Source organism: Magnolia sinica, chromosome 3 (genome assembly GCF_029962835.1).
Source record: "Magnolia sinica isolate HGM2019 chromosome 3, MsV1, whole genome shotgun sequence".
NCBI classification, from domain to species: Eukaryota; Viridiplantae; Streptophyta; class Magnoliopsida; order Magnoliales; family Magnoliaceae; genus Magnolia; species Magnolia sinica.
The window spans coordinates 19,624,579-19,640,693 of record NC_080575.1 but is presented as its reverse complement, the minus strand read 5'-3'; the positions used below and the strand labels follow the sequence as shown (position 1 = coordinate 19,640,693).

At 41.3% G+C, this 16,115-nt stretch overlaps 2 protein-coding genes across 2 annotated transcripts; both read right to left on the bottom strand.

Moving 5' to 3' along the window:
- Positions 1-1,775: 1,775 nt before the first annotated feature.
- Positions 1,776-5,489, bottom strand: LOC131239650 (pentatricopeptide repeat-containing protein At4g14190, chloroplastic). Its single transcript, XM_058237451.1, has 2 exons — positions 4,889-5,489; positions 1,776-3,977 (listed from the first exon to the last, which is right to left on the bottom strand). The coding sequence occupies exons 1-2, from the start codon at positions 5,423-5,425 to the stop codon at positions 2,787-2,789; spliced, it is 1,728 nt and encodes a 575-aa protein (XP_058093434.1). The 5' UTR covers positions 5,426-5,489; the 3' UTR covers positions 1,776-2,786.
- Positions 5,490-11,051: 5,562 nt separating this feature from the next.
- LOC131238826 (putative disease resistance protein At4g19050) lies at positions 11,052-14,327 on the bottom strand. Its single transcript, XM_058236421.1, has 2 exons — positions 12,680-14,327; positions 11,052-12,568 (listed from the first exon to the last, which is right to left on the bottom strand). Exons 1-2 carry the CDS (start codon positions 14,325-14,327, stop codon positions 11,052-11,054), a joined length of 3,165 nt encoding a protein of 1,054 aa, XP_058092404.1.
- Positions 14,328-16,115: the final 1,788 nt, after the last annotated feature.

Here is a 16,115-nt window from a genome sequence, read left to right as displayed (position 1 = left end):
CCGATCTTTTTCGGTTTTTTTTCCCTTCTGTAAATTATGTTAAATCAATGTGAAATTGTTACAAATCAATGATTTTTTATGTTTTGCATGGAAAATTATGGATTGGGAGCTTCGATTTCTAGATTTGGAGGAAAATGACCGAGTTGTGGAAAATTGAAAAAAATAAAAAATTTCTCAATTTCTTGCAAATCGGTTGTAATCTTTATGTCCAAACATAAAATCAAACATGTATGTAACCTGATCTAGTGATTCTTCTTTTGCTTTTGAATGTATTGCTTATGTTTCCACACGTCTTCTTACATTTATAAATTATATGAGTAAAATTTAAATATACTTGCATCAATTCAGTTAGACACCGTATAGATTAGGACCCCATATAAAGAAAACCTATTATGTGCACTTGTTTTTTTTTTTGCAATGTTTTGATTTGTAAGTGTGTATCGATGTCTTTTTTGACAATCACTGAAATTTCATTGAAAAATTCCACAATTTCCAATGTTCCCCCATGTTTCCAACAACAACGATACATTACACGATACAACCGATATATCCCATGCGATTACCGATACGTATCTATATCCCAAGGGTGCTATATGTAATACGATACCAATATTTCGAACACTGGATATAACCATGACATGGGCCAATAGTCCAAATACAAAGACAACCATTGGAGATACCCTCTTCTACGAGCAAATCCTTGATACTATTTACCTCTCTACAAATGATCAAGTGAAAGTTGCAACATTTGACCCAAAATGATGAAATCTAATCCTACAAATAATGCAATATTTAATGATCAGATTTTTGTGAGAAATCTTATTCATTGTCGTCGTCATCATCATCATCTAAGACTTATCCCAATTAATCGGGGCTATCCTGCTATTCCACTCTATCAAGGGCCATAACTTAATATAGACCATATGTCATCAAGTTTTTCCTTACTACCTGCAATCATGCCCCTTTTGGGCTTTTCCCTTGCCCTTGCCTTCACCTTGTACCAACTCAAGGCATTCAATAATGGCAATGGTGGCCATAACGACGCCATAATTATTATTACAATACGGACCGTAACGGCATATCGACCATTACGGCTCCCTGGCCTATAATGGCCATTATGACCTCATAACGCATAATGGTTCCCACTATTACCATTATGTAACGGCTGTTATGTAACTGTTTTTCAATACCTTGGTCTCCGTTGCACATGACCAAAGTCTAATTTCTCTCATCTCCTAAGTTCCCTCCAATGAACTCATTTCGAATACTATCCTTCCTCATCTGGCAACTCATCCATCTCAACATCCTCATTTCAGCAACACTCATTCTATGAACATGCTATTAGTAACTGTCCAATTTTCATTTTCCCTTTCAATTTGAGTGGTACATGACAATCACATAAAACTCCATAGGAGGACCATAACTTAGTGACAAAGATATAACTATTTGCTAGCACTAACAACAGAGAAACAATTATCTAAATGCTGAAGGGATATACTCATTCACCAACGCAGCAAGTATCAAGCAACAGGGTCTCAATGCATGCCTCAATGGTAGACGCACTGCATTTAAATGCTGAAGTCATGGCTTCGAATACCCATGCGGGGTGTGTGTGGGTGGATGGTTAAAAGAAAGTATCAAGCAACAAAATGCGTGACATTTGTAGATATACAAGCTCTAATGGTAATAAAAGAAAGTAAAAGAAAAGAAAAGAGGCCAATATCTCTTAGGCATGGATAAATTCATCAACTTTGTGTTTTTAAATGACATTCAAAGAAGAAAAGAACAAATTCAATATCTTTAGAAGTTGATGTGATTTGCTTACAATTGATACAATAAATAATCTAGCAGCCTACATAGATTTTTTTTAAAAAAAATGTACACATGAAAACTGAAACCTTGTCACTTCTAATGTTATTTGTTATAAAAATAAAAATAAAAATACATACACATGAGAGTTATTATTTATTTATCTATTATTTTGATTAATTGCTTTATGAGAACTTCCAACTTACATATCACTGAGAATGGCAAAAAAAAAAAAACATCTCCAAAACAAGTAGTAATCACACCAGTGATTCAAGGTTTGCGACCTCAGATGCACCCCTACCTCAGACGCACCCACCCCAATCGCCCAGAGGCTAGCCAGCAGGGATAGCCTCCACAATACCTTGTCTTCTTTCCCAAAACCACCTCCGTGCCAAGCCAAAAATAAGCACCCAAACGTCCTGAAGAGGTCAAAGAACTTCTCCCACACCGATCTAGCGTAATGACACTTCATGCTTTGAAAGAGAGCAGCACGACTTGATTAAATGGTGCTGAAAATGCACCTTGTAACCAAAATATTGCAGTGAAGCCGGTCAGTGGAAGATTGAAGACTTATAACATTCCAAAGGGTCCAAATCAATCTGCCCAAAATAAGCACCATACCGCTGAGCTACTTGCCATCATAGGAGCCATTTCAAGCCATCTTTGCAAGCAAATAATCTGGATAGGACGAGCGAAGTTCTAAAATACCAAACTGGAAGCAGCTTGTGGTTCTCAGCGGGATCCTTAGGTGTAAGATTGAACCTCTATTCAACTCACGGTACCATTTGACGATTTGGGTAAAATGGCACCTCAGGAATATTATCTTCCACCACATCAAAAGACAGACAAATCAGTTACTATCCATCACATAAGGATCGCCAATAAAAACCCATGTTGCTGATGGTTATAGCTTCTGATACCAATGCAACTGCAGGTTCGAGTTTTCAGCTTTCATGGATAGCTTTTTGCACAAATATCTAAGATCGCAATAATTTCAAATATTGATTTGCTCGTGCCAAACGAGGATTTCTTCCATTGTTTTTAGAAACCAAATCAATTAGATCATTATATGTCCAGACTTTCTTCTCTCTCACTTTCAATCCAAGAGACAAATACAGCTCTTCACAACTCCTAAGGAAATACCCTTTGCCAAAAGCAGTGAGAACTAGAGGATCAGTCTTCATTTCTACCTCTCCTTCTAGACATCCCAACCTTCTCCAAACTTCTAACACCTTGATCCCACCAACCCCGCTCATATTTGCATCAAAGGCGACTCCAACAGTTACTATATCAGGCTTCACATTCTGCACTCGAAGCTGAGAAAGTGCAATATCCAAATGTGTCAAATCTTTCATCTTCAAATAAGCTAATGCAATAATGTTCGTAAATGTTACATGCGGTCTTACTTTAGCCACTTCCATTTCCTGAGCGACAGATTCTATGCCCTTTCGGCTCATAAGACAAGCACTAGAAAGGAGGAGAAGACACCAGACCAGGTAAGTCCTTCCTGTCCTCGAAGCAGTGTTGAGCCCCAAGTCCTCTAATCGAGAAAACCTGTAATTCTCAATATAAACACCAGCCATTTTCCTAATCAAGCCCTCATTTAAATGGGACTTTGAGTTCAAAATCCTATGATAAACTTTCTCCATCTTCTCCAAAATCCCCAAGTCTGCATAGGCCTCGAGCATTGCAATCAAAGTCAATGGTTGCAAATCCATCCGATTCGAAAGAATAGTCCGATGCACTCCTTCCATTTTCTCGATCAATCTTCCTTGGGCAAACACCCTAATCAGTATATTGTAAGTAACATGATTGAGTAAACAACCCTCCGATTCCATCTTCTTGACACACTTACACATCTCATCATACATTCGATGGTTCCCATAAGCTTGAATAAGTCCATTATACGTTTCAGATTCCAGCATCAAATCATTCCCCACCATCTCTGTGAGAAAATTTCGGGCGTGATCGAACTCCCCTTTCTCAGCAAACCCATGAATTATGGAATTGTAGATTGCTACAGATGGGATAAGACCATACGCCTTCATCTCTTGAAGCATTGACACTGCTTCTTGCATCATACCTGATTTACTCAACAACTCGATGATCTTCGCGTAGTTAGCCTCATTGATTCGGGATTTCTCTATGTTCTTCCAGAAATCAAACACCTACGTATTCAATATTCAAAGTTTCAACTTCAGAAAACAAGTAGAGATAACTTGTTGGCAAAGTCTCAAAGATCCAAATAATTTTTGCTGTTTTTCTGGTTTCCAAGTTTCCATTCAAATAAATTTTCCAACTTTAGAAAACTTTGGGAAACTTTTTTGAATGGTAACTTCAAACATTTTTGCAATTTTTGTAACTCGCCCAGAAAATAACATGTTCAAATCCAGATGAATCAGCAGTGACTCAGCCACCATTTTTTCCTAGCTTTTTTTTACTAATATACTCAATAACCACTCTTGGCAATTGACACCATTTATCATTTGGTGGGCCCTGCTGTGGACACCCACAGCACACAGCGCACAAGCCCCACCAATTGGAACGCGGGGTGAGCCCCACTGCAGCCCACAAACTGATGGCCAAGAATCCATTAATTGGGCGGCTAGGATTCCTCGGAATGCAACTGTTGAAAAGCAGGGCACCATATCAAGACCCCCCATTCATCAGAGGAATCATCGGTAACTGGGCCACTATTTATTTTTCCTAAAATTTACTAATATACCCAGTAATTGGAATGGTTTATCATTTGCCTGGCACCGCTGCAGACACCCACATGGTGCACGAGACTCACCTATTGGAAGGCAGGGCGAGCTGAACTGCAGCCCACAAACTGATGGCCAAGAGCCCATTAATTGGGGGGCTAGGATTTCTCAGATTGCAACTGTGACAACGCAGGCCATCCATATCAAGACCCACCAAATGAATGGCTATGATTATCATGAATCAGAACCATGTGCAGTGAGGGGCTAATATTTTGGCTAGTCCAGCAGACTACTGAACCGGACCTCAGGCAGTAAAAGCGACAATAAGAAGAAGAATGAGGGGAGAAAAAGGGTATAACGTAATGCGGACATACCGGGAGAGCGCCTTTCAATTGAGAGGTTTGATCGAGGAATCTGATAACGGCCCAGAACTCCTCTTTGCTCCAATCTCCTCCATCCGATGCGAGGAGGATTTGAAGAGGATCTGACCCTTCTTTGCTTTGGAGCTTATGGAGTAAGGCCTTGAGACTCTGATTTCTATGGAAGCTCTCGACGGCAAGGGCCCTGTGTTGTTGTTGTTCATCTTCTTCTTGTAGTTGTTGTGGCCGCTGCTGTCGTCGTGGTTGTTGTTGGTGTGAAATCTTTCGTTGTGGGAGTGTTGTGGTATGACTGTTGGTGCTGCGTCTGGTGGGTGTGATTGGTCCTGGAGAAGAAAGAAGGGGTTTCAAGTGTTGTTGTTGTTGTCGTCGTCGTCGTTGTTTGGGGGAAATCTTTCGTTGTGGGCGTGCTGTGGCATGACTGTTGTGGTTGTGTCTGGTGGTGGAAGAAAGAAAGGGTTTCAACTGTTGGGGTCTGGCTGTTGTTGGCGTTGATGGGGTGGGGTGGAAGAGGGTGTTGGGTGGGCCATTCATCGTCAAGATCACGTTCTTATGGCCGTTGAAGCTGCCTCCTTTTGTTTTAAGGAGAGAAGGGTGATATACTGATACGGGATGAGATGGGCGCTTGTCTATCGATAAGGGTAACACCTTAGTAGGTGTTGCTCTTACCGTGGGGCCCACTTGATGGTATATTGTATATCGACTCCGACCATCCGTTTTTTAATCCTACTTTAGGACGCAGTCCCAAAACATTAAGCATATCCAAATCTCAGGTGGACCACACCACAGGAAACAGTGATGATTGAATGTCACCATTAAAAACTTCCTAAGAACCACTCTAAGAATATCCTTAATGTTTAATTGCCATCCAACCCGTCGATAAGGCCAACCAGACCTGGAAGAAAGGAAAATTCATGGATTAGATTGATCTAAAACTTCCGTAGCTTACAAAAAGCTTTTAACGGTCATTCACCAATTTTTCTAGTAACGTGGTCTACTAGAGATTTTTTTTTTCTTCTAAGTGTTCGGATAACGTAATTAAATAATATGAGAAAACAGATCTACGGTCGGCATATGAAAAAAATTCATCAAAGTGGGCCCCATACAGTAAGGGTAACACCCACTAAGATATTACCTAATAACAGGTAGAGCTAGGCATTTCTGACCGGATCCGAGCAGAACCTAAGCTTGGATCGACGCGGTTTAAGTAGGCCAATCAAATCCGATCCAGAATTCGATCCGATTTAATCCAATCCGATCTGGTCAGGTAAAATAGAGCCATTGGATTATTTCTGGCGTAGTTCTGTACTTCCGCTCGACTGCAGGTGATTATTTTTGGAATAAGTACGGGAGTTATTTGAAACGCTGGCTGCGTATGGAGCTTGATACGTAGGCACTTGGAAATAGAATACCTGTCACATGATAACTGAAAATGGACCGACTAAACTGTGAAACCTTCTGTTGAGGTGTTAAAAACTAAAAATTAGATTTTTAGGACAATTGAAATATCTTATTCATGGACACTTTTTTTGATAAAATAAGATGGTTGGATAGTATCATTTTTAACTACCTAATAAATATTCCCTAATCCTGGTATCGATCCCTAGTGGGGTGGCTAACAGTGAACTGTGAACTGACAGTGGGGTGTACTAACAAGCTAAATAATAATAATAAACTAAGTGTAATTTTTGGTTAGTGACCAAAATTTGGTCGGTTTAATTTGAATTATCTGCATTCCACCTGCAATTCCTCAGTAAATTCTAAGTGCCCGTGTATTTGTCTATCAGAGTATCATTCTCTACCAGAGTATCAAAGTTTATCTGCAACAAAGAGGGAACCGATCGGCTACTCCCCCTTGTCACCGGCCAATGGCTAGTGGTCAGTGCTTTGTGGGCCCCACTAAGATGTATGTGTTTCATCCATGCCGGCCATCTATTTTTCCATATCATTTTATCTTAAAAGACCAAAAATTAGGTATATCCTAATTTCAAATAGACCACATTAAACGAAACAGTGTTGAAGGAGCATCAACCATTAAAAACCTTTTGGGGGCCATAAAAGTTTTGGATCAAGCTGATCTTTGTTTTTTCTCTTCATCTGGGCCTTTATGACCTAATCAACAGATTGGATGTCAAATAAACAGTACAGTGTGCCTTAGAAAGATTTTAATGATGGATATCCAATCACTATTGTATTCCTGTGGTGTGACTGACCTGAGATTTATATACTTCTCATTTTTGGGATCAAGAGCTGAAATGATCTTTAAAAATGGATGAACGGAATGGATGAAACACATATATCATTGTGGGGCTCACAGAGCAATGACCATCAGCCACAGGCTGGCCAATCCGTTTCCCCCCTGCCGGGTGGCTGGTGGTTGGTGCTCTATGGGCCCACCATGATGTATGATTTTCATCCATTTTCACATATCATTTTATGGCTTTATTTCAAAAATGAGAGGGATAGAAATCTCAGGTGGACTGCCACAAGAAAACAATGGTGATCGGATATCCACCATTAAAATCCTCCTAAGACCCATTATACTGTTTATTTGACATCCAATCTGTTGATTAGGTCATACAGGCCTAGATGAAGAGAAAAAACAAAGATCAGCTTGATCCAAAACTTTTATGGCCCCCAAAATGTTTTTAATGGTTGACCCTCATTCAACACTGTTTCCTGTAATGTGGTCTACTTGAGATTTTGATATACCTCATTTGTAGACTCCTACAGTAAAATGACCTCTAAAAATAGATGGATGGCATGGATGAAACAAATACATCATGGTGGGTCCCACATAGCACCGACCATCAGCCATTGGCTGGTGTTAGGGGGAGTAGCCAATCCGTTTCCCTGGCGGACGTGGATTTCCTGCGAAAGCCTTTGGCAGGAAGTTCCTGCACAAGGATGGTGAGTAGGACCCACTGATAATTTTGTGATCCACTCCGTCCATCCATTTTGCGATCTCATTTCATTAAATGAGACCACAAATCAGGAGAATTCAAAACTCAAGTGGGTCTCACGAGATGAAAAATTGGGGAAAGAAATTCCTACCGTTGAAATGTTCCTGGCTCCACCTTGATGTTTGTATGTCATCCAAACTGCTTATAAGGTTATTCCCATTTGGAAGAAGTAAAAAACACAACCAACTTAGGCTGATACAATACTTTTATGCCCAGTAGAATGTTTCGATTGTGCTCGCTGAAAACCGACTGTTTCCTTTCGTGCGACCCACTTGAGTTTTGAATCCTACTGATTTTTGGTCTCATGTTATGAAATGGGCTCGCAAAATGGATGGACGGAGTAATTCCTTACAAACATAACGCTGGGTCCAACCCAGCATCCTTGCGCAGGAACTTCCTGCAAAGGCTTTCGAGGGAAATCCGAAACAATTGTATCCCCACCACTGACATGTTTCCCTCATCTAAGAAGACCATCAAATGCACCATCCCACATTAGGCTTAGGTCCCAAAAACACCTCATTGTTATTCAAGTGGACCACATGAACAAAGAAAAAACTAGTTGGAAGGGGGACACCAACCTTGATTTTTCATGAGGCCCATCATGCTCCGCATGTGAAATGACCATTAGATGTGTTACCTGATTGTAGCCCACGGCCCAGAAATCAATCTCATTCCCATTCAGGTGAGCCACAGCAAGGGAATCAGTTGGATCCTCACCACGGTATGTTTTCCTCATCCAAGAGGAACCATCAAATGTGCCACTCCACATTAACCCTATGTCCCAAAAATCAACTCGGTCGTTATTCAAGTGGGTAACCCCACCAAAAAAAAAAAAAACAGTCCAAAGGGGGACACCCACCTTGATATTTCACAAAGCCCATCATGTGAACAACCATTAAATGCGTTACCCCATTGTAGGTCCGCAGCCCTGAAACCAGCACCATATCTTATTCAGGTGAGCCACTCCAAGGGACAACTTGGAGCCCTAGCAGGACATGCTTGCCTCATCCAACAAGACCATCAAATGTGACACTCCTCTTTAGGCGTAGGTCCCAAAAATCAGCTAGATCATTATTCAAGTGGGCCACACACACAAAAAAAAAAAATCATTTAGAAGGGGGACACCCATCTTGATTTTTCATGATGCCCATCGACCTCTTTATGTGGACAACCATTATAAGTGTCACCCAATTTTAGGCCTACAGCCCAGAAACTGGCCCCATACCTTATTCAGTTGAGCCCCACCAACAGAAACAATTGGAGCCCACCACAACGTATTTCCCTTATCCAAAATGACCATCAAATGCACCACCACACATTAAGCCCTGGTCCCAAAAGTCAGCTAAATCATTATTCAAGTGGGCCACACGGGAAAAAAAAAGAAATCAGTTGGAAGGGGGACATCGGCCTTGATTATTCACGAGGCACATCATGCTCTGTATGTGACTACCCAAAGGAAAACAGTTGGAAGGGCAGGCTTTCCCCTATTCACGGTTTCCCTGTGGTGTGGCCCACCTAGTCACGGATGGCAGACAGATTCCCCCTTTCTTTCATGTCATTGACTACCCCATCACCTTGATTTTCATTTGAGAAATGATCAGATACACAGGCAAGGTTCCACAACTTGGATCCCTACCATCTTTCCCACTAGCATGCCTAGGCTCAGAGGCCTTATGAGCTGGGTGGGGAGCACTGCTTCTTCCTTTGTTTTGGTGTGGTTGGGGAGTTTTTGCGATGGTCCTGATGGAATCTAGGCCTAGGTTTTCCCTGTTTTCTGTTTTTTGCTGTGCTATAAGATAGGTAAGGCTCAGTCATATTGTGTCGCTCACCTGAACTTTGTACTGCCATTTTGTTATATCAACAAAACTACAGGTGGTGTACTCCCACTTTTCTGAAAAAAAAAAAAACAAAAAAACAAAAAAAAAACATTAAACTCCTCTCTCTCTCTCTCTCTCTCTCTCTCTCTCTCTCTCTCTCTCTCTCTCTGTGGCCAGTAACATGCGTCTTACAGCTTGCAACTTCCTGTAAACACTTTATAACTTAAAGCCAAACAGAACAGACATCCAAATAACCACTAAGACCTTTTGGTTTTCCAATTTCATATGAAATGCAAAGTATATGAGCTATCATTATCATTTGTTTAAACAGGAATTATGGCTTATAAATCAAGACTCAAACACACTTGTAAAGGTAGGTAAAGTAACTTAAAATCATTACACTTTTTTTACACTACGAAACAATCATTTTTACCCTGATTTCCAGGTGAAACAAAAAATGTAACAAAATCATCATTGCAGTCAAATTAAGTGATGTCGTCATACAATTACAAGAATAAATAATCATTACGCATTTATGGCCATTTACCATTGTAATTGGAAAACCAAACAGGCCCCTAATGTAATTGCGATTTGAGGGATACATTCACCATATTATGAATTACTAGCAAAACATCATTGCACTTTCTCTATGCTGTCTTCACAATTCAAATTAGTTGGGTACCAAACACACCCTTACAATAAAACCATCATGTGAAACCACAACAGAAAATAGAAAATAGAAAGCAAGGTACATAACAACAAGAGAGACAGCTTTACGTGGTTCGTCATGGTGAGTGACTACATCCACGGGAGAAGACGATCCAAGAAAATTTCCATTATGTCCAAAAACAAATTACAACAATTTCAAAACATGATTTGTATCCCCTTTACCAAATCCTAACTAATTTAATCTGTTTCTATTCCCAATTACAGAACAAAATACCCTTCTTTTCTCTTCATGGACCCACCAACTATAGCTGAGTGATAAGTCCGCTCCGTCGTCAATCAAGAACCTCGGGGTCAGGCCTGAACAACAAACCCAAATGTACCAATGTGGCACCCTTATGTGAGATATGAAGCGCTCATCATGCAGGGGCGCCGAAATGAAATGTGCATTGGCCCAAAATCCAGATTGGTTCGCTCATTACATGGGCCATGCTTGTATGTTGACTGTACAACATTGGTCATCCTCTGCCAACCATCTATGTTTGCATGGAGATATGGCCCACCAGATGAGTGAACTAGCCTGACTCTTGGCTAAGTATCATTTATTGTTCAGCACTCCTGATGAATGATCCAGACAGTTCACATGGATGCCATATCGGAACATGAGGTCCACTTGTATTTTGTGTTTGCAGAGGAGTTTACAAGTAGCATTGATCAGGAAGAGAGTCCACGGCATGGGCGCCTGCGGATGAAACGTCGGTCTAGCACTTTGGGTTGCGCCATCGGCCATGGTTTGAAACATTTCTGTAGATCCGACCTCACATCAGCCTCCAACTCTAGAGTGTCCCACCAATCTTTACTTCCCCTGATACTTTCTAAAATCGATAAATTCTTTGCAAAATATATATTCTTTAGCTTGGGACAGTCAATCACGCTCACATAACTCAATTTTGGCAAATCAGCCCTTCCTTCCCAAATTCTCCTTAACCTCGGCATTTTTTCCAGCTTCACTTCAATCATGCTCGGCAGCATTGCAGTCTCTTCTCCTTCCATTCGGAATACCGTCTCCATTTCATCGCAGTTCTTTACACGGAGCTGTTCTAGCTTATCGAGTTTCATCAGCCTGTACGGAAGACTATCCAGCACTTTGCATCCTTTCACATAGAACCCTTTTAGATTTTTCATCGAAACCGTCCCTGGCATCGCCTCCCAAATGATCTTCAATTTTGGCAGATCTTTGATATTTAAGTGCATTAAGCTAGGTAGCAGGTCTTCTTCCCACGGCCCGCCTGTGATCAAGGCCTCCATTTCATTGCATTCTCTCACATTTAGCTGCTTCAACTTTTGTAACATGTGCAAATCAGGTGGAAGCGACTTCAGGCCTTGAATTCGTGTTAGAATTAAGTATTCCAAGTTTTCAAGACACCCAACTCCCATTTTCTTCTCTGAAATCGCCTTCACTTTTGGCAGTGTTCGAAGACACATGCTGGCCAGCGTCAGGAATACATTTACATGTGTCTGGCTTACGACTGTACCTATACTCACACAATTTTCTACTACTAAAGCGTCCAAATTCCGGCACTTAATCAAACCAAATGGGAGAGATTTCAACAATTCAGAGTCTCTCAACAACACCCTTTTCAGATCTTTCAAAGAATCAGGTCCAAGCTCTCCTTCCACCCACAGGACTTCTAATCTTGATAGACTTCGAAGTTCTATCTTCTTCAAACTCTGTAGAGCATTCTCTTCCAAGGTTTCTCTTGTGATCATTTCAATTCCAGAATCATTTACCTGAATCTCTTCTAATTTCTCTAGTTTCCGAAGTTTACTAGGGATCAGGATCTTTAGTTCCGGGCATTTCCAAATGCTAAGGGTTTTCAAGCTCGATAGAACTCCGTCTTCCAATTCTCCATCCCAAAGAGTTTCCAGTCTTGTACAATTGCCCAACTTTAATGTCTGCAAGCTTCGTAAAGAACCCATTTCCATCCCGTTCCTCCAAAGCATCTTCAATGCTCCCAAATTCGAAAGACATAGTGACTGAAGAGCTGGCAATGCAAATGCCTCAATTGGGTTTTTCTCCACTATAGTTTCCAACCCATCGCAGTCGTTTACTCGAATCAGGCGAAGCTTCTCAAGCTTATCTAAACCCGATGAAAGTAGGTTCTTCAATTCCGGGCACTTCGCCACATCGATCGATTTCAAGCTCTTGAGAGACCCATCTTGCAATTCACCTTTCCAAAGCGCTTGTAGCCTCGATAGATCAACAATCAGGATACTCCCCAAGCTCGGCAGTGCATTCTCTAAAACCCCTTCACCTCCAATTATCTACTCGACGCTCTCACAGTCTCCTACATAGATGTGGTTCAGTTTTGGAAGCAGCCCATGTGAAGAAGGCGGAATGACAACCTTCAATTCTGAGCAATGACTCAAGTACAAAACCACAAGATTTTCAAGAGCCCCGACTCCTGATTTCACTGCAAAAATACTCGAAAGTCTCGGAACATTTGCCAACTCCAATCTCTGTAATGTAATTCCTTCATCTTCCATTGCTGCCTCTTCAGCTATCTTCTCTAGCTCATCGCAGTGATCAACACAAACTTTCTTCAGTTTTCCAAGTATCACAAAGCCAGATGAGAAAAGAGCCTTCAGCTTTGGGCAGCTGGAGACCGTCATCTCTCCTAAATTCCCAAGAGACCCACCTCTTAATTTCCCTTCCCATATACTTGTGAAACTCTGTAATCTCATAAGCTGCAAGTCTCCTAGCCTTGGTAGAACTGTAATGCCTTCTTCGAATTCGCAATCTATTAGTTGCTCTACATTGCACATGTCGCTCACATGAAGTACTTGCAAGTTCTCGAGCCTTTGAAATCCAAATGGGAAGCTTTTCAATTCTGTGCATCTCCAAACACGTAGAGATTTTAGACTCTGGAAAATACCGATGCTGTTCAATAGTGGTAGCCAACAGATGCTCAGCTTCTCCAACTCCGCAAACTGATTCTCCCCCAATGCCTCTGTTCCTTCACAGTCTCCTACATACAGATCTTTCACTCTTCGATTTCTGTTAAGAGAATTCCAAAGATTTTTAAGTTTCGAGCATCCAGTGATTCGAATGCTCCGCAGATTTTCTCCAAGTTCTAGCTCTTCTTCTAGAAGCGGCAATGAAACCAGGCTTAAATTCTCTAACTTCTTCAGTTGACCATCATCTCGGCATCCGATCATCTCCGTTACATTATTGCAGTTTTCGATTCTAAGATCTCTCAACCTACTCTGGGGCCCCACCAACGAAGAAATCGTGGTCAACCTACTGCATGTCAAGATAATCAGACATTCCAAATCACTCAAAGCGCCAAAGTCATCAACAGATTCGCATTTGCAGAATGAAATAACCAACACCTTGTCATAATTCTCTTCAAGAAAATCATCGCAGTCACGGACCCCAGAAGACGGGCCAATCACCAAATGGAATCTTCTCAATCTCCTCAACCATCCAATGATCTCCGCATCAATGGATTCAAATTTCTCAACCATTATTTGCAGACTTGTCAAGCTTGCAAGATTGATGATGTCCTTCAAACTCACCCCACAAGTCACATCCAACGATCTGGACCCTTTGTCGATATTATCGCGATCAACCCATGTAATGGTGCATTTAAACATGTCCAAATCACCCAAATCATGTAACTTGGAGATTTCGAATTGGATTGTTTTGAGCCTTGTTTCCCTCAGTCCTAATTTCCTTAAACTGCCCAACTCACCCACCTCCTTCGGCAAATTACGAATTCGAGAATACAATACATCTAGCACTTCAAGTTTCTTGAACTTCCCCGTTGAGGATGGCAGCTCTGATAGCTCCCGGCAGCCTCTTAAAATCAGCACACGAAGATCGCTTAAATGAAATAAAGAGGATGGAAGTGATGAGATACCTGCATGGGAGAGACTGGTGATTTGAGCAGCCCTCATGTTTTGAAAGAATCTGTCCGGTATTACCATTTCTTGAATAACGATGTCTGCCTTCTGATGCGGACACAAGCGCATTCAAGGTGTACCAACGAAGAAAGCGTCAACCACAAGTGCTGTCCTTGTGGATAGGCGACTATTGAGGAGCTGAAGACCTTTCACATGTGATTGGACATATAGAAGACCCCACTCAGGGAAGACACATGTGAAGGAAGATTGGAGAAAGAAGACCGAGTGCCAAAACTTTCCCGTACTTATGTTATTTGCGCGTTTTTGACTTAGTTAGGGGTCTTTTAGTAATTTTATGTCTTTATTTGCTTATTTAAGTGGGCTAAAGCCCTAAACTCGAATTTTAACTATTGATTAATGAAAAGCAAACCCTTTGGTTGCCTCCTTCCTCTCTTCTCTCTAATGGTGCTTCTTCTCTTCCCTTGATCTTCTTCTCCTAATTTCTTCTTGTGCCCCTCCAACTTCTTCAAGGTAATAATTTTCTTCTTTCTATTTTCCAGTTTTGGCTAATCCTTCTTCGATCAAAATCTTGAGAACCGATCTAAACCCTAAACCCCTAAATTCTCAAATCTCAAATCCGAGAAACTTCTTGGTTCTTCAGACTAGTGATCTTCGTTGATCGATTGGGTGTGACCATGCAAGATTGGGAGGTCTCATCCCTCGCCGGATCCAACCCAAGTAGTAATTGAATTCCATAATCCATGGTTGTGGTGATGGCCCGCTCCATTGCATGTTTCCTTTATGATTTTCTCAGTTATGATGATTACTGTTAGAATTTTAGATCATTTATTTCTTTTATTTCCGCTGTTTAATTGTGTCCATGAGCATGCATCATAATTAGGGCTGTCCTGCGTCACCTTCTCACTGTCCTCTTCAGCACCTTCGATCACAGCTGAATTGACTAGAACCTCCAGAGCTGAAAATCCTTCTTCTAACAATCTTTCGAGGTAACAGTTCGAATCCGCATCAACTAGCAGGCTACTGATCAAGCTTTTTGCATTCAAAGGCTGCTCGTCGGCAAATAGTTTGCAGTGCAAAATGCAGAATTTGGTCCCATCACAACTGTCTGATCTGGTAAAGAAGATTCCATGGACCTGATTCTCGATCGGACGGTTCATTGACATCACCCAAATGACCACATCAATGGACATGTTTTGGCCATGTTGGTACGTGATCTTTCGTATGATCATCGGCTTTTGGGCTACATCAATTTTGTATGTGCCAGCCTGTTTGGATGCTTCCTCGCTTAAGAACTTCCACAGATTGGAATTAATTGCTTCAGGCGTTGAAATGGCAATGACTCACAAAACTCGTAGTTCTTGGATTCAATTCAGAGAGAGAAAGAGAGGGAGGGGGTGATGAGAGCTTGTGATTGGTTTTGTGATGAAATCAGGGAAGATTGCCATTCTTGGAAATTCCGGTCCAAGTTTGTCATTGGTGACTACAATTTTGTATTTTTATCTGTTTTTTAACGTTTGGATTTTGTGCAGTGATCGGTCATTACGAGGAAGGCTCCCTAGTTATAGTAGTTTTGTATGCATTTCTTCTATGTGGCATGATTTGCCACAACTCACGTGCACCATATTGTAGTGCACTTCCTATGTATTGGGGGCACATAGAGAATTCATATTGCCGATCTGAAATGTCCATCCAACCTATATACGGATGTTAAATTGCACTTGTTGGATGATCCTAACCATCCACATTTTAGAATATTCTTTCGAACAAGCACCACATGGTGCTAGAATTTGATTGGATGGCAAGCTGTGACTGAGGACGGTACAGTGTCAGAGAGTGAGGACGGTCAGTATT